This window comes from Theropithecus gelada, chromosome 7b (assembly GCF_003255815.1).
Source record: "Theropithecus gelada isolate Dixy chromosome 7b, Tgel_1.0, whole genome shotgun sequence".
NCBI classification, from domain to species: domain Eukaryota; kingdom Metazoa; phylum Chordata; class Mammalia; order Primates; family Cercopithecidae; genus Theropithecus; species Theropithecus gelada.
In genome coordinates, this window is record NC_037675.1 from 104503276 (window position 1) to 104525303 (window position 22028).

The 22028-nt window shown below is 49.9% G+C and overlaps 1 protein-coding gene across 1 annotated transcript in view; it reads right to left on the reverse strand.

The window, feature by feature from the left end:
• CDC42BPB (CDC42 binding protein kinase beta) overlaps positions 1-22028 on the reverse strand; it is a 123194-nt gene that overhangs the window by 16598 nt on the left and 84568 nt on the right. Inside the window, exons 15-25 of the mRNA XM_025391149.1 lie at positions 21823-21928; positions 20130-20254; positions 19368-19473; positions 17639-17787; positions 16200-16294; positions 12144-12223; positions 6816-6902; positions 6412-6489; positions 4711-4816; positions 2331-2467; positions 1630-1769 (exon numbers count right to left, since the gene is read on the reverse strand). Coding sequence (XP_025246934.1) covers positions 1630-1769; positions 2331-2467; positions 4711-4816; positions 6412-6489; positions 6816-6902; positions 12144-12223; positions 16200-16294; positions 17639-17787; positions 19368-19473; positions 20130-20254; positions 21823-21928 — 1209 coding nt within the window. The remainder of the gene's footprint in view (positions 1-1629; positions 1770-2330; positions 2468-4710; positions 4817-6411; positions 6490-6815; positions 6903-12143; positions 12224-16199; positions 16295-17638; positions 17788-19367; positions 19474-20129; positions 20255-21822; positions 21929-22028) is intronic.

The following is a 22028-nucleotide window of genomic DNA, read 5'->3' on the forward strand; positions in this document are numbered from 1 at the left end:
GTGAGGGGGGTGGGGGGTGGGTTGGAGGTTGGGGGGTGGGGGAGTGGAGGGTGGGTTTGGAGGTGGGTGGGAGTGGGTTTGGAGATGGGGGTGGGGGAGTGGTAGATGGGGGAGTGGGGGGTGGGTTTAGAGGTGGGGGTGGGTTTGCAGGTGGGGGGGTGGGGGAGTGGGGGATGGCGTGGGTGTGGAGGTGAGGGTGTGGGGGAGTGGGGGTGGGGTGGATGTGGAGGTGCGGGTGGGTTTGGAGGTGGGGGGTAGGGGAATTGGGGGTGGGTTTGCAGGTGGGGGGTGGGGGAGTGGTGGTGGTTTTGTAGATGGGGGATGGGGAAGTGGGGGTGGGGGAGTGGTGGATGGGGGAGTGGCGGGTGGGTTTGGAAGTGGGGGGTGGGGGCGTGCGGGGTGGGTTTGGAGGTGGGGGGTGGAGGAGTGGGGGGTGGCGTGGGTGTGGAGGTGAGAGGGGGAGCAGGGTGTGGGTCACTGTGGAAGTGCTGTTCTGAAGAGGCTCCCTGAAGAGTGCTTAGCCCTCTGATGGGACCCTTGACTTTGGCTTAGGCCAATTTTTTGTCTACCACTGGCTCTTTGTCACCAGGTCAGGGGCATAGCTGTACACAGCCAGGGACTGGCAGGTGCCCCGGGGGGGTGGGGCATGGAAAGTGGGAGTATGCTGCCAGGTGATCCCGACTCATCCTTGCTGTCCTCAGGGTACCTGCCCAGCAGCCCTGCCCCAAGAACCAATGCTACAGATGGAGTCTCTAGGCCCTGCCTGAGCCCAGAGCAGTCCTGTGTGCACCACATCAGAGACAGTGCACGGGCACTGCACAGAGATGACACAGAGGCAGTAGCACAGCTCCCTGTGCAAGCCCTGGGCTGAGCTAGGGCTCTTAGTGATGTGTTTACCTTCACAATACTCCACATGCCAGTAACATGACCACTGTCCTCATCTCACAAACAGATGGGCCACAGATATCAACTGTAGGAGAAAGTGGGAAGGAGGCCCCGCCTGCTCCTGCAGCTGACACTGGGTGGCACTGAGACAGGGTCACACAGCAAAGGCTATGGTCACACACACCCACATGGCCCATGGCTCCAGACTTCGTCCACAAGCCAAGAGCACCTGCCCCGGTCTCTAAAGTGCACAGGTGGCTGTGGCTGCCTCCAGACTTCGTCCACAAGCCAAGAGCACCTGTCCCGGTCTCTAAAGTGCACAGGTGGCTGTGGCTGCCTCCAGACTTCGTCACAAGCCAAGAGCACCTGCCCCGGTCTCTAAAGTGCACAGGTGGCTATGGCTGCCAGCTTCTCTCTGGGCTGTCTTCTGCTTGTTCTTGGGCATGTGGTTTTCTAATGTTAAATTAATTCCCCTGTGGCAGACTTTTCAATGCAAACACATGCAAGGCAGGAAGCGTCTACAGCGCTCATGTTCCTGTGCATGCAGGCCCATAAGCACGTCTGCTCATATGCATGTGAGCGCTTTAAGTCATGACTAAGCTGTACCCATTTTTGCAACCGTACAATAATGGAGTGGGTGAAGTATACATGAGGTGAAAGATTACCAAGGAACACACTGTCCTTTTGGCTAAAGATAGATAAGGAAGATTCACAGAGCAAGGACAGTGCTGCCCAAACACAGACCTGAGATCCAAGACTTGGCTCGCAATGACACCAGGCTGGGTGGATTTTCCTTCAGGCAGATCATACAGGAAGAGCTTGCAGTCACAGACGACTGCATATGCACGCTGCCATCCCTTCTTCACCCCTGTGGGCTTTGGGACCTATTAATAAAAACAAACAGTGGCCACGTTCCACCAGGCCAGGCAGGCCGCCAGGCCCCATTACACTCGTTCACAATCTCCTTCCAGCTGCCAGGCCGGCAAACAGAGCTATCTGGACAGAGGGGGTTTTCCCAAGAAGGCTCAAGGCATTGCTGGGGAGGGGCCCATGCGTGGCAGCAGACAGTGCCAGGAAAGCTGGCAGCTCAGCCAACGTTGCGTCCACCCCATGCAGGGTGCTGTGGTACCCACAGCCTGACAGTCTTGTAGACGTGGGCCTGGCACAGTGGCTTTCAGACTGAGCGTCTGCCCACTGGCTGGACACTCAGCCCAGGATGGACTCTGAGTGAGCGTCTGCGTGGAGGCCTCAGGATGCCCAGGCCATTCAGAACAGCGGCTGTGCAGACCTGATGGCCTCAGTGCCCAGGAGGGGAAGCCTCCTAGGACTGGCACCAGGGCTGCCTGCCAGAGCAAGGGGCTGCTTTCGAGAGTGGCTGGGCATGGCTATTGGTCCCTGCACCTCACAGGCACCGACGGCTGAGGCGTGGAGATGAAACCGCCTACCTTGACATGGCCTTTGTAGGCTGTTCCGATGCCTCGCTGCACATCCACGCCCAGAGGCCTCTTGGACTGCTCGGGAGGTATTGGGCACACCTGGGGGGCGCTGTCTTTGCAGGACACGTGGCAAGCAAAAGAACACACTGGAAGAGAGCAAGAACACTGCCTTCAAAGCATGCTGCCCACAGAGAAGTCACTGCAGAACCTATGCCCGAAAGAGGCAATTTAATAATTACCAGGCCTTGCCTGGAATCCCAGCACTTTCGGAGGCTGAGGTGGGCAGACCACTTGAGGTCAGGAGTTTGAGACCAGCCTGGCCAACATGGTGAAATCCCGCCTTTATTAAAAATACAAAAATTAGCCAGGCATGGTGACATACACCTGTAATCCCAGCTACTCGGGAGGCTGAGGCAGGAGAATCGCTTGAGCCCGGGAGGCGGAAGTTGTAGTGAGCTGAGATCACACCACTGCACTCCAGCCTGGGAGACAGAGTGAGACTCTGTCTCAAAACAAAACAAAACAAACAAAAAATAATGACCAAGTTTCACATCAAGTCCAGACATCCAAGAAGGTAAAACCAGTTGCAGGGCAGAATCCACACAAAAGCTCAGGGATTCTGGCACTGAATGCGTCCTCAGCATGCGCACAGGGAAAGGGCCCACTGCAGAAGCCTGTCTCCATGCTGTCCCCGCCAGCCCGGGCCGCCTCCCGCACAGGTGAGCTTCTACACGGCAATTACAGGCCAATGGTCATGGGGACGCGGGATCTTGGCAGCCAATCAAAACGTGCATGAGTTGAAATAACAAAAAACAATGCTTCTGCTACAATGTAGAATGAAGGGCAACTCTGCTCACAGACCCATGGTCAGGAAGGAGTGAGTGCTCACAGCCAGTGAGGTCTGGGCTCCAGGACCCTCCTGCAGCACTGGGTGGCTTGGGGTGGTTGCTCATCTGTGAAATGAGGCAATCACTGAGGGGGTAAGAGCATTTCAAATCCCAGCACAGGGCAAGAGCACAAGATACAGCCTTAAAAATTCGATGGGCTGAGTGAGGTGGCTCATACCTATCATCCCAGCACTTTGGGAGGCCGAGGCAGGTGGATCACTTGAGGTCAGGAGTTCGAGACCAGCCTGGCCAACATGGCGAAAACCCATCTCTACTAAGAACACAAAAATTAGCCGGGCATGGTGGCGTGCGCCTGTCCCCAGCTACTTGGGGGTATGAGGCAGGAGAATCACTTGAATCTGGGAGGCAGAGGTTGCAGTAAGCTGAAATCGAGCCACTGCACTCCAGCCTGGGCAACAGAGTCAAACTCCGTCTCAAGAAAGAAAAAAAATGAAAAGAAAGGAAAGAAAGAAAGAAAAGAAAGAAAAGAAAGAAAAGAAAAGACAGACAAGAAAGGAAGGAAGGAAAGAAGGAAGGAAGGAAGGAAGGAAGGAAGGAAGGAAGGGAAAAGAAAAAAGAAAAGAAAAGAAAAAAAAAGAAAAGAAGGAAGGAAGGAAGGAAGGAAAGGAAGGAAGGAAGGAAGGAAGGAAGGAAGGAAAGGAAGGAAAGGAAGGAAGGAAGGAAGGAAGGAAGGAAGGAAGGAAGGAAGGAAGGAAACGAAGGGAGTGAGGGAGGGAGGAAGGGAGGGAGGGAGGAAGGGAGGGAGGGAGGGAGGAAGGAAGGAAGGAAGGAAGGAAGGAAGGAAGGAAGGAAGGAACGATGACCAGAAGCAGAGACAAATAATTGTGGTTATCTCTAGATAATCTGATAGTGGAAGGTTTTACACAATTATTTTTCCTGATTTTCAAGAACAGCTGCAGACGATACACTTTATAATAATTCTCAATAGAAGATCCGGGTCACCACAGAGGCGCAGAGTGCACTGGAGCCCCCAGCACAGCAGGGATCCACGGTTCCACAGACCTTTACTGAGGATTTGTAAAAATAAACCTGCCAGGCTGGGTGCCGTGGCTCACGCTGGGTGCCGTGGCTCACGCCTGTAACCCAGCACTTCGGGAGGCTGAGGCGGGAGATCGCTTGAGTCCCAGAGTTCGAGACCAGACTGGGAAACAAAGTGAGACCCCCACTCTCTACAAAAAAATTTAAAAATAGCCAGGTGTGGTGGGGTGTGTGTGTCTGTGCTCCCAACTACTTGACAGGCTGAGACAAGGGAATCACTTGAGCTGACCTGTGACTGCACCACTGCACTCCAGTCTGAGCTACAGAGTGAGACCCTATCCCCCCACCCAAAAAGAACCAAACCCTGTCCTCAAATAATGCCAATCAAACTTCACTTCAGTTTGGTTTGCTTGCATAAGGGCTGCCCTGGCGCTTGCTGGTGCCCTGAGCAGCGGGGGTGTGGGGCTGTGCACGCTGACCCCGGGAGCTGCAGCAACACTCACCCTCGCAGGCGTAGCCCTGCCGGATCAGCCCAACCATCAGGGAGGTGCAGTGGCTGCACTGAGTAGGGCTGGAGAAGGACTTGATGCTGAACTGGTGAGCTTTCGGCTGGAAGGAGAAAATCAAGAACACTGAGGTGAACCATGGACTCCTGAGAAGAGTCAGATCCATCTGCCTGTGATCCTGTTTATACACGGCTTGGGCATTATCCTGAAAAGGTGGAAATGTGCACGTTCTGGTCTTGGTCTATGTGTTCCCTAACAGGGCTCATCAAATAGTGGTGAAAACCACCTACGAGCCTAAGCCAGAGACAGGCCAACAAATACGTCCTTCAGTGGGAGAGCACTGCTACCAAACAGCGAGGTCAGCTGGGCCAGAGCGCCGAGGTGGCATGGCCAATGCTCTTTCTGGCTCACGCTCCTGGCCTCCTGGAGACCAGCACCAACTGGCTCTTGGGGGCCAACCTGGGGTCACATTTGGGTTGGGCTGCACACAGGCCTTGCATGTGTCCAAGACACACACAAGAATCACCTACAGGAGAACAGTTCACAATAGCAAATGCCTAGAAAGGCTCATGGTCCCTCATCGCGAGTGGACACACTGTGATCCCAGCGGCAATGGAAGCAGCCCCAAGGCTGAACGGAGGGACGTGGTGCAGGCCATGCGGGACCGCCTGTTTACAAAGCTCAGGCGCAGCAGAGACCAGTACGATCCTCAGCAGGACACAGATGTGGGTGAGACCACTGGCAAGTAGTAGGGGAGTGACCGACACAAACTCCAGAGACCTGCGGGGGAAGAGGCTGGCTGAGGTGGGCAGGGAGGCCGTGGGGCGGTGCCCGGGCTGTCACGACTAGGAGCAACACACCAGCAGTCTGCAGAGCTGCTGCTATCAAATATGGTAACCAAATAAATGACCTCTTGACTTGGTCCCTGACTCTGCAAGAGTCTCAGTCCAAAAGGCAAACCCTTAATTAGCCTCATACAAGTCTGGCTTCTTACGTCCAGCTGGCATAGCTGCCTGTGGCAGGAAGCACAAGCAGAGGCCATGTCTATATTAACAACAACTAAAACCACCTTAGGCCACAGGGCTATGTACTCGCAATGCTTGGAACTCGGGGGCCTGTCACCCTGGAGACTTTCTGATCTGCGTTGATATTTATACGAAAGAAAAGGGGATGTTACAGAAGAAGCCAAGGCCAGGACTTGGGAGCAGGGGCCCAGTGGGGTCCCCATGCTGGCTCTCCAGGATGCACTTGTGAAAAGCATGAGGCTCAGAACCGCACACGCACTGCAGTGCCGCTTATGCCGAGTCATTCTTACCCACCAGCCACACGGTTCTGTAAGGTTCCCAAAGTGCAGGCAGACAAATGAAAGTCAATGTGGAGGAGTAAGCTGCCTATCCGTGGAGAGGGGAATATGGCTTGGGGAATGAGACGAGAGTGGGGAGACCAAAAGCTGAACATTTCTGATTAAAATATATTTGTGTAGCATTGGTGTCATTAAGAAAACACAGGATCCTGACAGCTTCCTGAATTACACACCATTCTCAACAAATTTCCTACAGAACACCAGGGTCACTACTGTGTGTACGCAAAAATGACTAAGTCTGTTTTACTTATACAAAAGTTATTTTCTAAATAACTGAGAATAAATAAACAACTAAATAACTAAGAAGGCGCCCCGGGTGAAAGCAAGGCCCCTACCTTCGGTCCAGCCAGAGCCAGGGCCTGCGTGGTGGGCAACGGCACAGCGGATGGCCTCTGCGGGGGCCGAGCCATGTCCTGGGAGACAAGCAGGACAGGTGAGTGTCCGCCCAGCTCAGCACGGCTGAGACACCTGGCCCCACGGGGTGCACTTCTCTCAAGAATGTGTTAACAGTGAACAGTTCTGCATCTTTAATTTGCTACAATGTTGAGACATCTGCTGAAGCCTTCCTCATCTAGGGGAGGGACTGACAGTTAATTCTCAAAATGAAAGGTGGGCTTGAGCACCTGGGCAGAGGCCCTCGCTGCAAGCTGTTACGCAGGGGCCAGATGAGCGGTGTCTGGTCACCTGGACACGAGGGCAGACCCCAGGTGGGAGCATCACCAAGGCAACGCTGTCTCACCTCCTGTTGCTCTGATGCAGCCACAGACATCGACGGGGACGTTTCTGGCTTCGGAGCTTGTGTTTCTTGCTCACTAGCTGAGCTGGTCTGTGAGAACCAAGAAAGAAAGAGTTGGGTGAAAGGACATACTCTACATGATCCAGACTCGACTTACAAGTTCTTTACTAATAAAAGCACATTCTGTCTGGCCCAGAGGTCCCAGCGGTTCTTACTCCTGGATCCTATCACCCCTTGGGTCTCCTCACAGACTCCTGCTCCACTCCTAGCTGGCCGGCCTACCCTGAGGACCCCTGCACTTGGCATCCTCGGCTGAGTGGTGATCGCGTGGGCAGGTGAGTCTGACAAGTCACAGTCACCCCACTGAGGTGAGAATTTGCCTGGAGACACTTCTAATGCAGAGCCCTGAGCACACCGCCGCCTCCTGCAGCCTCCTCACCCTGGCCACTGAAAGGGCAAGACCTGGAAACGCCGATCCTTCCTGACCTTTATTCATAAGTAAGGTTACCCAACCTAGCAGCCTTAAGATCAATTAGCCAGGCAGGGCGCGGAGGCTCACGCCTGTAATCCCGGCACTTTGGGAGGCTGAGGTGGGGATCACCTGAAGTCAGGAGTTTGAGACCAGCCTGGCTAACATGGCAAAACCTCGTCTCCACTAAAAATACAAAAATTAGCTGGGCGTGCTAGCACACACCCATAATCCCAGCTACTCTGGAGGCTGAGGCACGAGAATCGCTCGAACCCAGGAGGTGGACGCTGCAGTGAGCCGAGATCAAGCCACTGCACTCCAGCCTGGGCAATGAAGCAAGACTGTCTCAAAAGAAAAAGCAAAAGCAAAAGAAAAAAAAAGATCAATTAGCCAAATGCTTCTTAAAGAAATTCAAACATCAAGAGAGGTCGGTGGGCCCAGGAGCAGTTGTAAGAATTTCCCTGAAGATTTTACGACACAGGGAAGCAATGTTTTGTTTTAACAAATTAAGAGTTTAATTTCAGGCCGGGCGCGGTGGCTCAAGCCTGTAATCCCAGCACTTTGGGAGGCCGAGACGGACGGATCACAAGGTCAGGAGATCGAGACCATCCTGGCTAACACGGTGAAACCCCGTCTCTACTAAAAAATGCAAAAAAACTAGCCGGGCGGGTTGGCGGGCGCCTGTAGTCCCAGCTACTCGGGAGGCTGAGGTAGGAGAATGGCGTAAACCTGGGAGGCGGAGCTTGCAGTGAGCTGAGATCCGGCCACTGCACCCCAGCCTGGGCGACAGAGCAAGACTCCGTCTCAAAAAAAAAAAAAAAAAAAAAAAAAGAGTTTAATTTCACAGTGATTTATTTGAAGCTAAAGCTACACTCTGAAACCATTTAAAAACAACTCTGTTTCAGCACATATTCCTGAAACTAATAGTTTATCATCACAGGCCATTGCTGTTTACACAAACGTACATGTAGGTATGCTGAGTAGTAAGTGTTAGCACCAGAAAACAGCGTACTAGGACACAGATATGGCTGGGCAGCCGCCTAAAGGAGCAGTTTACAGCTGTATTTTGTGTTCCACATCAGAATCCCAATGAACCAAATCAGATAAACACTTTCCAACAGTTGCAATTAATTAGGCCGCTAAGAAAGGAGCCAAATTCAGATGGGACGGCAGCACACACACATAAAACACACACACAACTGTGTACTGCAAATTCACAAGGGAAAGGCTAGCTCAACTGGCTAATTATCAAAGCTCAAAAACGTAAGCAAATCTGCCCCATAAACAAGGTATGTTAAGTGAGTTATGGTTCCATCTTTAGATAAATGAGGAGGAAAAGAATATTAATTTAATTTTAGTCATGTAAAAGCCCCGCTCGTTTCATTTAGTTGGTTAATTAATCAAAGGGATGCAGATTAAAGGACAGGAGCATTGAGGAGGCTGTGCACTAACAGGAGTGAAAGCCGCGGGAAGCCAGCGCTGGCAGCCACTTACTTCTTCCCAAAAGGCTAGCAGGGAAGATGCAGACGAGGAGGAGAGAGAGTCCTTGGAGGCAACAGACAGGAGGAACAAACATCATTTCCCACCCAGTCAACACTTGCACGAAGATATATTGACTTAATCTTGATGGCAAACCATTTCTAGTAATAAGCAACATGTTTCATGCAGGCAGAGTGGGATAAGAAGTTTCTCAAAGACAATTTTCAAGAGTCTGGAGGCTCTAACAGACTCAGCCCCAGATGGAGGGTTTTTTCTTTCAACAATAAATGCCTTCCCACTTAAATCACAGAGGCATTAATGAGGGATTAATGGCCAGGCACGGTGGCTCACGCCTATAATCCCAGCACTTTGGGAGGCCGAGGCGGGCAGATCACCTGAGGTTAGGAGTTTGAGACCAGTCTGGGCAATACAGCAAGAATCCATCTCTACAAAAAATTTAACAATTAGCCGGGCGTGGTGGCGAGCACCTGTAGTGCTAGCTACTCAGGAGGCTGAGGCAGGAGAATCGCTTGAGTCCAGGAGTTTGAGGTGGCAGTGAGCTATGATGGCAGCACTGTACTCCAGCCTGGGCAGCAGAAGGAAGCCCTGACTCTAAAAAATAGTTAAGATGGTAAGTTTTATGTTATGCGTGCTTATATCAGAATTTATAAATCAACTATCGGCCAGGCATGGTGGCTCACACCTGTAATCCCAACACTTTGGGAGGCTGAGGTGGGTGGATCACTTGAGGTCAGGAGTTCAAGACCATCCTGGGCAACATGGCAAAACCCCAATCTCTACTAAAAATACAAAAAAAAAAAAAAAATTAGCTGGGTATAGTGGCACGTGCCTGTAGTCCCAGCTATTTGGGAGGCTGAGGCACGAGAATCGCTTGAACTCCGGAGGTGGAGGTTGTGGTGAGCCAAAACTGCACCACTGCACTCCAGCCTGGGCGACAGAGTAAGACTCTGTCTGGGAAAAAAAAAGGGGGGGAGGGATTAGCAGGGGCAGGCGTGCTGGCTGTAGAGAATGAGGCATAAAGATGTCGCCTCTGTCTCCATCTCTGCTGCCCACTCGCCACAGCTGTGACTCACATACTCACGGACAGTACTGGCTGTAAACTCACTTGCTACTGGGCCCTCTACTCTGTTAATGTTACAGAAAGCTACCGCTTTCCTGCCGGCCTCCATTCACTGAACAAGCACCATCTCTGGTTCTCTGGAATCCACTCATTCCTCCCCACAGCGGTGCCTGGCCCCGCAGCCACAGGGAGAGGCAACGACTTGTGCAGAAACAGGCTTATCAAAGATCCGGTGGGCACTTACCGGTTATTTGCTTCTTCAAAACCGAGGATTTCAGGGAAAAGAGAAGCATTGCCAATTTGATAAAACAAACAAACATTCTGACAGGTGAAGGTGAAGAGGTGTGCATCCAGAGTGGCTGTGAGCAATGCAAGCCTGTGACAGACACAGGCCAGGATGCTAAGAGCCCACCCCAGGGGAGGCTGCTCCAGGCAGCTGCCCACATGGGCACCTGCTGACTACCCCCTACTCACACAGGCAGCAACCCTAGCCAACCCCACCTCAACCCAACGATCAGACTTGGCATCATCCACCCTGGGCAGGCCGGCCTCTGTGTGTGGGAAGGGCACAGCTCCTCCTGGGCAGAGTTTGTGCCAAAGGTTCAACCCACATCTGATCAAGATGGAACATCAGACAAACCCAGACTGGACATTCTGCAGGACAACTGACTTGGGTAACACCAAAATATCATTGTCATAAAAGAGGGGACAGATGGGGAACTGTTCCAGATTAAAGGAAACAAAAGACTAAATGCGATTCGTCATCTCCAGGTAGATCCAGAACTAAGAGGAAAAGCCAGCAGGAAAGGATGTTCCCAGGACAAGGGACACATGGATACGGGCTGTCCCATGGCACCAGCGCAGAATGCCTGACGACAGTGACACTGTGGTTATGTGGGAGAATGCCCCAATCGTGGGAAATAACTGCTGAAGTATGTTGGGGTCACTGACACCTGCAAGTCGCTTTCAAATACTGCTGAGGAAAAAAGTCTCTCTGCTGAGAGAGAAAGCAGACGTAGCAAAACCCCAGGTGAGGGACACGTACACATGCACCCTATTCTTCCCACTCGCCTGCAGGGTTGGAGTTTTCTAAATCAAAGGCTGGAACCACCTCCCCCTCCCTGCACCCCCATCAGGAGTTCCATTAGTGAGCTCTGCTCTCCCCGTTCCAATGTGCTTCGCGTGCTGCTGTCAAGGGTGCATCCCTACAGGTTCAGAAGAGGAGGAAAGGCTGTCCTGCCTCCACGGAATGCCACCAAGAACCTGCGGCCCACAGAGGGAGGCAGTGGGGTCTGCTCCTCACTCGACAGCTAATTCCCAAGTAGATGACCAGTGGCTCTGGCTGCCTGAGGGGCTGGCCTCCTTGCGAGGGTCTTGGCGAGGCACCTGGGGCCAGACTGTTCCCATCAACCACCTTTCCCATTGATCTCCAATGCTGAACTCTATAGCTATACAGATGGAAATACAACTAAAGTAATTTTATTTGCTCTAGTGTGGGATTTTTTTTTTTTTTAAGAGATAAGGTCTCGCTATGTTGCCCAGGCTGGTCTTGAACTCCTGGGTTCAAGTGATCCTCCCACTTCAGCCTCCCAAAGTGCTGGGATTATAGGTGTGAGCCACCGCACCCATCCCAATGTGAGAATTTGTATTAAAGTACTTACTTGAAATACTTGCTACAGGCCAGGTGTGGTGGCTCACAACTGTAATCCCAGCACTTTGGGAGGTCGAGGGGTGGGGGGGCAGATCACAAGGTCAGGAGTTCGAGACCAGCCTGGCCAATATGGTGAAACCCTGCCTCTACTAAAAATACGAAAATTAGCCGGGCACGGTGGCAGGTGCCTGTAATCCCAGCTACTCCGGAGGCTGAGGCAGGAGAATCGCTTGAACCCAGGAGGTGGAAGTTGCAGTGAGCCAAGATCATGCTACTGCACTCCAGCCTGGGTGACAGAGCAAGACTCTGTCTCAAAAAAAAAAAAAAGAAATATTCACTACACAGCTGAGGCCAGTGTAGATTTCTCCCTGAAGATGCTGAGCACTTTCTTAATCTCATTTCTACTTAACTTGAGTTGAGAAAGCTTCTCTGGGAGCAACTCAAATACCCTGAATGTCTCTTACCTTACGCATTTAATGTGGGTTGATTACATGTGGGTCAAGTACATAGTTAGCACAACTCTGAGATAAATACTGAATGTATATTTACTGGTGTGTTTGTGGCCCCATGAGTGGTAAAATCATGTATTACACTATTTTTAACTTATCATAAACTCATCTGTCACTTAAAAAAAGAAAAACAATGACTCACTCTAAATGTCAGGTCATGTGCAAGGGGTGCAGTGTTGAAATACTCAAAAATGGAATCCTGAAAATCTGGAAGTTTGAGCCCTGTAAAAAGAAACAAAGAATAGTCAAGGTAAAAAAAAAACTAAAGTCTACATATTATTTTCAGACAGAAAGACTCAATGTCTTCAAGATGTCAATTCTCCTTAAGTAAGTGATACATCTGACATGATCCCAGTTGAAAAAAACACCAGGCGTTCCTCCAGAGATGAACAATCATCAAAAAGTTCACTTGAAAAAGTAACCAAGCGGGCCGGGCGCCGTGGCTCAAGCCTGTAATCCCAGCACTTTGGGAGGCCGAGACGGGCGGATCACGAGGTCAGGAGATCGAGACCATCCTGGCTAACACGGTGAAACCCCGTCTCTATTAAGAAATACAAAAAACTAGCCGGGCGAGGCGGCGGGCGCCTGTAGTCCCAGCTACTTGGGAGGCTGAGGCAGGAGAATGGCGTGAACCCGGGAGGCGGAGCTTGCAGTGAGCTGAGATCCCGCCACTGCACTCCAGCCTGGGCGAGAGCGAGACTCCATCTCAAAAAAAAAAAAAAAAAGAAAAAGTAACCAAGGGACTGGGCGCGGTGGCTCACGCCTGTAATCCCAACACTTCGGGAGGCCGAGGTGGGCAGATCACCTGAGGTCAGGAGTTAAAGACCAGCCTGGCCAACATGGTGAAACTCTATCTCTGCTTAAAATACAAAAATTAGCTGCACATGGTGGCATGTGCCTGAAATCCCAGCTACTCGGGAGGCTGAGGCAGGAGAATCTCTTGAGCCCAGGAGGTGAGGGTTGTGGTAAGCCAAGATCACGCCACTGTACTCTAGCCTGGGTGACAGAGCAAGACTCTGTCTCAAAAAAAAAAAAAAAAAAAAAAAAGACCAGGCGTGGTGGCTCACACCTGTAATCCCGGCACTTTGGGAGGCCGAGGCGGGCGGATCATGAGGTCAGGAGATTGACCTCATGATCCTGGCTAACACGGTGAAACCTCATCTCTACTAAAAATACAAAAAAAAAAAAAAAAAAAAAAAACACTAGCTGGGCGAGGTGGCGGGCGCCTGTAGTCCCAGCTACTCGGGAGGCTGAGGCAGAAGAACGGTGTGAGCCCAGGAGGCGGAGGTTGTAGTGAGCCGAGATCACGCCACTGCACTCTAGCCTGGGCAACACAGTGAGACTCCATCTGGAAAAAAACAAAAAAACAAAAAACCCCAAAACCACAGGGGTGGCTGGGCTGGGGGTAGGTAGAGGAGGAGTAGATCTATCAGGTATTAAAGCAGATTCACTAAGGCCTCTATGATAAGAATCATGGCCGGGTGCAGTGGCTCACACCTGTCATCCCAACACTTTGGGAGGCCAAGGCCAGAGGACTGCTTGAGGCCATGAGTTTGAGACCAGCCTCGGCAACACAGAGAGACCCCATCTCCACAAAAAAATAAGTAAAATTAGCTGGGCATGGTGGTATGTGCCTGTGGTCCCAGCTACTTGGGAGACCGAGATAGGAGGATCACCTGAGCTGGGGAGATTGGGGCTTCACGTGCCCCTGCACTCCAGCCTGGGTGACAGAGTGAGACCCTGTCACACACACACAAAAACACGAATCAAAAAACACGAATCACATGGTTCTTGCCCATGAACAATGGAACGGGAGAAAATCCAGAAACAGACCCAAGTGCCCATGGTGATCCTATACATGACAACAGTCATACATAAAATCAGCAGGAAAAATAGCTGGTATTAATAACTGCTGCTGGACAACTAGCCAGCCATTAGCAAAAGACAAAACTGGATATACTCCTCAAACTGTATGTCAGAGCGCATTTCAAATGGATCAGTATTCTAATTACAAAAATGAGGCTGGGCACGGTGGCTCACGCCTGTAATCCTAGCACTTTGGGAGGCAAGGCAGGCAGATTGCTTGAGTCCAGGAGTTCAAGATCAGCCTGTGAAATACTGCGAAACCCCGTTTCCAAAAAAAAAAAAAAGAAAGAAAACAATAACTAGCCAGGTATGGTGGCACGTGCCCGTAGTCCCAGCTACTCAGGAGGCTACGGTGGGAGGATCACTTGAGCCCAGAAAGTTGAGGCTGCAGTGAGCCCTGATCGTGCTACTGCACTCCAGCCTGGGCAACAAAGTGAGACCCTGAATCAATCAATCAATCAATCATGAAGCCACACAAGTATGAGAAGCATGGGAAAATCCCTCCAACAACTGGGAGTTAGCTGTATTTTCCTATTTATGATTCAAAAAAGGAAAAAGACTGAAAATTTGACACACAAAAAATTCTGAAAACCACCTTTTTTTTCTTTTCCTTGAGAGACGGAATCCAGCTCTGTCGCCCAGGCTGGAGTGCAGTGGCGAGATCTCAGCTCACTGCAACCTCTGTTTCCCAGGTTCAAGTGATTCTCCTGCCTCAGCCTCCTGAGTAGCTGAGACTATAGGTATGCACCACCACGCCCAGCCAATTTTTGTATTTTTAGTAGAGATGGCAAAACCACTTTTTTTTTTTTTAAGACAGCGTTTTGCTCTTGTTGCCCAGGCTGGAGTGCAATGGCGCAACTGTGGCTCACCACAACCTCTGCGTCCCAGGTTCAGGTTCAAATTGAAACAATTCTCCTGCCTCAGCCTCCTGAGTAGCTGGGATTACAGGCATGCACCACCATGCCCAGCTAATTTTGTATTTTTAGAAGAGATGGGGTTTCTCCATATTGGCCAGGCTGGTCTCGAACTCCAGACCTCAAGTGATCCACCTACCTCGGCCTCCCAAAGTGTTGGGATTACAGGCATGAGCCACTGTGCCCGGCTGCAAAACCACTTTTATTTGGCAAAAAAATAAATAAATGAATAAGCAAAGACAAAGAGAAACAAGGAAAATACTTGCAACTTACATCACAAACAAAAGGACTAATCCCCATAATGCAAAAGGCTTTTAGAAATCCACCAGACTAATAACCTGAATTTTTAAAAGTGGGCAAACAATAAAAATATATAATGCACAAAATACAAAAGTTCCTCACACACATAAAAAGATGCTCCATCTTACTTATGAGAAACATGCAAGTTAAACCTCTATGGAGATGCTATTTCTCACCTATTCAGAGCAGCAAAAATCCCAAAGTCTGAAATCCTCCTTTGTGGGTAGGCTGTGGGGCAGAAACCCCTCATGCAGAGTAGGAGGAGTGTCAGTGCACAGTCTCTGGAGGCCTGTCCGTCAGCACACAGCACGAGTGTACAGGCATGTTTGCCCTTTGCCCTGGCAATCCCACTTCTAGAACTCTATCCCGAAATACACCGACAAAAATAGGAAATGTTCTATCCATTCGGCCACTCCTGGCAGCACTTTCTATGACAGCAAATGCCAGGGAATAACCCATCCCAGCGGCTGGCCAGCCCACGGCAGTGCACAGTGTAGCTGCAGAGGGGGCCAGGAGGCCCTCCCCCAGCACAAAATGATGCCTTTTATGTAATCAGGGGATGCAAATGTGTGCCTAGATTTGTGTGTATTTGCCATATGTTTTCAAGATGAAAGGAAGGATAGGCTGGGCACGGTGGCTCACACCTGTAATCCCAGCACTTTGGGAGGCTGAGGTGGCTGGATTGCCTGAGGTCAGGAACTGCAGACCAGACCAGCTTGGCCAACATGGCACAATCCCATCTCTACTAAAAACACAAAAATTAGCCAGGGATGGTGGTGGCGTGTGCCTGTAATCTCAGCTACTTGGGAGGCTGAGACGGGAGAAGCGCTTGAACCCAGAATGCAGAGGTTGCAGTGAGCCGAGATCACGCCACTGCATTCCAGCCTGGGTGACAGAGCAAGACTGTTTCACAAAAAAAAAAAAAGGAAGGATAAACCAAAAACAATGGCTAGCTTTGGGGAAAATATCTTTGAAGATGCTGTTTGAAAATGTTGATTTTGGAATTCTGTAGGTACTTTACGTAACTAAAGTAACTATTAAGTTGAAAAGAAAATAAAACCACTCATTTGAAAAATATTTATATTCAAATAATGCAGAACTGCCTGATGTTAATTTACCAGTATCTGCTCTGAATTTTTCTTCCATCTTTTTCTTCAAAATTTCCATTTCTTCTAATAATTCTCTGTTTTTGGCTTCAGAGTCCTTCAGTTTGCTAAAATAAAAAATAAATGGCTTTCAGTGCACTGAGAAGAGGTTGTCTATGAGGCGGTCTGGGGCAGGGCAGGATGAGAGGGCCGGGGTTTCTCCCCAGCACCGGGGACTGTTCAGAACACGGCAGCTCATGCTGGGCCTTTCTACTGCAAACACTACAAACAGTATGAATATTTCAAATATAAACATTCAAGCAGGAATTTAAAAAGTCATGGCTTAGGAAGGTGTGTCTCATGATGGCCTAACGGAGCTTTGACCTTCCTAATCTCCTTCCCAGGCGAGTCCTCCAGGGACACAGGGCCCAGGCCGCTCAGCCATCAGCCCCGTCAATATCTTTCCCATAACTGGCAAGATGGTGGCTGCATCAAGAAGCACCACACCAGCCGTACCAGCAGCCTTGCAATTCCAGCAACTTCATGGAGGGGACAGAGAAAGTCCGGCTGCCACGGGGAACAGCTGGCCAGGAGGGACGCAGTTTGTGGGGGGTGGGGGGGCGTTCCACTTATCAGTGGGGTGACAGTGGGCAAATCACCTGCAGAGTGCGTAAGCAGGAGTAATAAGAGTGCCTGCCCTGTTGGGCTGTGGGAAGGTCACAGGATTTAACAGAACAGTCTTACAGCAGTTCCCGGTACAAAGGAAGTCAATTTAACTGAAACCTATTACCATTAATTCTTTTAGCCCCAAACTAACAGGATTTGGGACTCAGTAAATTCTGTTAAACACTGTCCCTTCTAGGTCCTCGTCCGCCTCATGGCACAGCACAGCTGGCCTGGTTTTTATGAAACTGACTTTCATTATCGTATCCTTATAAAACAGGATCTGCAGAGAGGAAACTCTCAGCTAATACTGACTGAATTTACTGCTGTGTGAAAATGGCATTTTCGTTACTGCTTGGAGTTGGAGAAAAATTTCAAGTGAGAATGCCATCTTCAGCCTCTGTTTTAAAATATTTGCATTAGCTTGAAAGGAACAATCCTGAGTTAGTGAATGGAGCGGCATGGAGGTGACTAAGCAGTGAGAGGGGCTTCTGTCAGACAGTGGTATGAGTCTCACTACCCAGCGCGGGGGCACAAGCACCCGCTGCTGTCAAAACACGGCTTGCACCGCACTGCACACCCCCGCGGCAGGCGAGGCCCTGCACCCTTATGGCCACCTCCTCCGTGCCAGAATGGCCTGCTATTCAGGGCTCCTGCAGGTAAACCCGACTCGCTGCCTCCTAAGGTGCCAGTAAACACCGTGGCCCCCATTTTCCAGGTGAGGAGCATCAGAGCCCACAAGGCTCAGGGCTGGCTGAAGGCCACACAGCCCCCGCTCCTACTCAGAGTTAGACCCCAGCACCAAGTACCTTTCCAAGGTGAGGTTGGCATCCTTGACCTTCCTCAGCTCCTCCTGGACAAGCTGCTTGGCCCGGATCTCCGCCTCCAGGGCCGACTGCAGCTCCAGCCGCGCGGACATGTCCAGCTTCTGGCTGCGGCGCACCTTCCACAGTGGATCCTTGCGACATGGTTACAGTGTTAAAAATGCACTTTCAGTTATCTACTTGTTAAACTAATGTTAACAAATAAGTTATCTTTGTCTAACCTTAAGCCATTACTGTCTCACTTAGGTATTAACTCTAAATTATTGAGGTGCCTCAGGAGTTTCAGTTTTGATATTTTATGACTTTTACTCTTCCTTAGAAATCTTCTAAAAAAGAACATTTACTTTATCTTTGAGAAGAATAAAAGTAATTCTGTGGTACAACCTCTTTTTTTTTTTTTTTAGATGGAGTTTTGCTCTTGTTGCCCAGGCTGGAGTGCAATGGCGTGATCTCGGCTCACTGCAACCTCCGCCTCCAAGATTCACGCAATTTTCCTGTCTCAGCCTCCCCAGTAGCTGGGATTACAGGTGCACGCCACCACGCCTGGCTAATTTTTGTATTTTTAGTAGAGACAGGGCTTCACCATGCCGGCCAGGCTAGTCTCAAACTCCTGACCTCGTGATCCACCCACCTTGGCCTCCCAAAGTGCTGGGATTACAGGCGTGAGCCGCTGCGCCCGGCCTCTGTAGTGCAATTTGTATTTGGGTCCACTGAACCCTGGACCTTTTACAAACCTAAGGTACATTATAGGGTTCGGTTATCTTTTTCTCATAATTTGAAACATTTTGCGATTTCACCATCCTGGGAATTATGTCATTACTCATTCCTACCTGTGATTTAAAAAAAAAAAAAAAGACTAAAATAATAAGGGAAGAATGACGGAGTGACCTAGGATGAAGCAACAGTGGAATATGCCAGTTCACTAACATCACCCTTCTGTTTTCTTACTGAGTTGCCCAATGTATGATATCAACTTTCAGGAGGTATAAGAGAAGTCTAGAGATGCCATCTTGCTGATTTTTCTTTTTTTAAACCAAAAACCTTCATTGAACACAACTGAGAATTCTTCATTTTCCATCTACAATGGTAAAGAGAAGAAAATGGACAGAGGAACGCCAGGTGTGGTGGCTCACACCTGTAATCCCAGCACTTTGGGAGGCTGAAGCGGGCAGATCACCTAAGGTCAGGAGTTTGAGACCAGCCTGGCTAATGTGGCGAAACCCTATCTCTACTAAAATACAAAAATTAGCCTGGTGTAGCGATGCACACCTGTAATCCCAGCTACCTGGGGGGCTGAGGCAGGAGAATCACTTGAACCCAGGAGGTGGAGGTTGCAGTGAGCCGAGATCACGCCACTGCACTCCAGCCTGGGCGATAGAGTGAGACTCCATCTCGGGGGGGGGGAAAAATACACAGATCACTAAATGAAGCAATAAAATTTAATAAAGCTCTCTAAGGGCAGAATCCAGTCTTAATTTGATACCACAGAGCTCAGTGCTCAATAATTATTTGCTAAACGAATGAATGCCATTGAGAGAAGCCATGATGATCTGAAAGCTGGCAAATGTTAGCATTCCTTAAACTGAGGAACTGGTTGCACAGAAGTCTCCTGCATCACTGTAATTCCCTAAATAGTACTTAAATGTCACATTCACACTTAAAACCATTAACAAATTATTCAGTAATAGAAATGCAGGCATTACACAAAACCTACCAGTGTTCTTGACCCCAGACTAGAACTCCTCAAAGCCTCGAGCTCTTCGGTCATCTTGGAAGCAAGAGCTTGAAGGTAACCCCGGGCATCTTTCTCATCGCTGACCCTGGAGGAGGGAACAGATGTTCTGTCTCACGAAGCATAGCTATCAGCGAGAAGCCAAACAAGAAGGGGACATTCCCACCTTCCTTGGGACACAGTGACACAGCGTCACGTCAGCCAGAGTGCCCACAGTGTACCCATTGTATACGCAGGATCACACTGATGAAAGCATCGTTACATGGCACGACTGCAGTTTAAAAAGACACCAAACTTCCAAGACTCAAGAATGAAAAAATTATATTACCCCATAAATATATACACCTACTATGCACCCACAAAAATTAAAAATAAAAACTCTTTTAAAAATTACAACTTCACACCTTAGGAGCGGAGGGCCAGGTCCCAGCTCGCTCCAAGTCTCCCTGCTGCTTCCGCAGCCACTTCAGGAGGGCTCTGCCTCCCGTATCTCTGAGAACGTGAGGGGTGTGAATGGCTTGCCCCAAGTCCTTCAGTGGGTTGGTGGGGGCGTGTCTCCACCTCCAGTCCAACAGAACCACTGCCCCAGACATGAGAAGTTCTGGGGAACAGCAACGAGACCTGCATCCCAGCCTGAGAGGCACGACCTGGTGTGGAGCACAGGATCAGGCAGCAGAGGCGGGACAGGCCTCGTGGACTGAGCAGGGAGTTGCTTTACGGCCGCTAATGGGGCCGCGCACGTACCACTGAATGATTTCCGCAATCTGAGCTTCCCAGTGGGCCACCGACTCCTTCTTGGCTGCCAGATCCTGCAGCTCATCCTCCAGCTGTCTATTTTGAGCTGTGAGTTTATCCACAAAGGAACAGAGCTGAAATGAAACAATTTCACCACAGAACTTGTTAATCGGGCATCCTTTAAGTATGCTGGCATTAACACTGGAAGTTCCTTTGAAGACTCTGAAAGTTTTCTTTAATCGTCATGAGATTTTTTTTTTTTTTTTTTTTTTTTGAGACGGAGTCTTGCTCTGTCCCCCAGGCTGGAGTGCAGTGGCCAGATCTCAGCTCACTGCAAGCTCCGCCTCCCGGGTTTACGCCATTCTCCCGCCTCAGCCTCCTGAGTAGCTGGACTACAGGCACCCGCCACCGTGCCCGGCTAATTTTTTTGTATTTTTAGTAGAGATGGGGTTTCACCGTGGTCTCGATCTCCTGACCTTGTGATCCACCCGCCTCGGCCTCCCAAAGTGCTGGGATTACAGGCGTGAGCCACCGCGCCCGGCGAGATTTTTCTAAACTAAGTTCATGATACGGATTTTTTTCACTGTATCTAGCTTAAGTCACATTTCAACTCAAATCTAAACCTAAACCCATGCAGCTAGTGACTTCAGGCAATTGGCACCTTTTTGCTGAATACAAACATCCTATTTAAAAGACCAAATCCATTACTTCATTCAAAAATCAAAACAGTCACGTGTGGTGAAACAGCAAGAACACAGGCTGAGAAACACGTCCTTGTGCACGCAGCGTGAATGCACTCACACAAGCCTAGATGGTGTGGCTGCTGCACGCCAGGCCCTCTGGCACAGCCTGTCAATTCCAGGCCACAGCCTGCATACCATGATGCTGTGCGGGACGCTGTCGGTGGCTGTAACACAATGCTAAGTATCTGTGTATCTCAACACAGAAGAGGTAAAGGACAGTATTACAATCGTATGGGATGTCTGTTGTATACAGGGTCTGTCACTGACGGAAGCATCGTTATATGGCACATGACTGCACTGTAAAAAGATCCCAAACTTTGGCTGGTGCGGTGGCTCACGCCTGTAATCCCAGCACTTTGGGAGGCAGAGACGGGCAGATCATGAGGTCAGGAGATCAAGATCATCCTGGCTAAGACGGTGACACCCCGTCTCTACTAAAAATACAAAAAAAAAAAAAAAATTAGCTGGGCGTGGTGGCGGGCGCCTGTAGTCCCAGCTACACGGGAGGCTGAGGCAGGAGAATGGCGGGAACCTGGGAGGCGGAGCTTGCAGTGAGCAGAGATCGCACCACTGCCCTCCAGCCTGGGTGACAGAGCAAGACTCCAACTCAAAAAAAAAAAAAAAAACCACAAAAAATTCGCCGGGCGTGGTGGCGGGCGCCTATAGTCCCAGCTACTCGGGACACTGAGGCAGGAGAATGGCGTGAACCCGGGAGGCAGAGCTTACAGTGAGCCAAGATCGCACCACTGTACTCCAGCCTGGGGCAACAGAACGAAATTCTGTCTCAAAACAAACAAACAAAAAGATACCAAACTTCCAAGACTCAAGAATGACATTCTATTCCCCCATAAATATATATACCTACTACGTACACACCCACACAAATTAAAAATTAAAAAAAATTTTTAAAATTACAATTTCCATACAAAGTGCTAACTCAGGTACTTTGAATTAATTACCTTTTCATTTTCAGCGGTTAGCTTCTTGTTTTCATCAAATAGCATTGCTCTTTCTCGTTCGTATTTATCTTTTATTGTACCTACCGCCTCCTCCATCTCGTTATGCCTGCCAAGGTGAGCGAGGAACAGTTTTAAAAGCTCGTAACTTCGCTAATATTCATTATCTATGGCATAGGTATCAGCTTTCATCTTCTCAACTGAGGAGC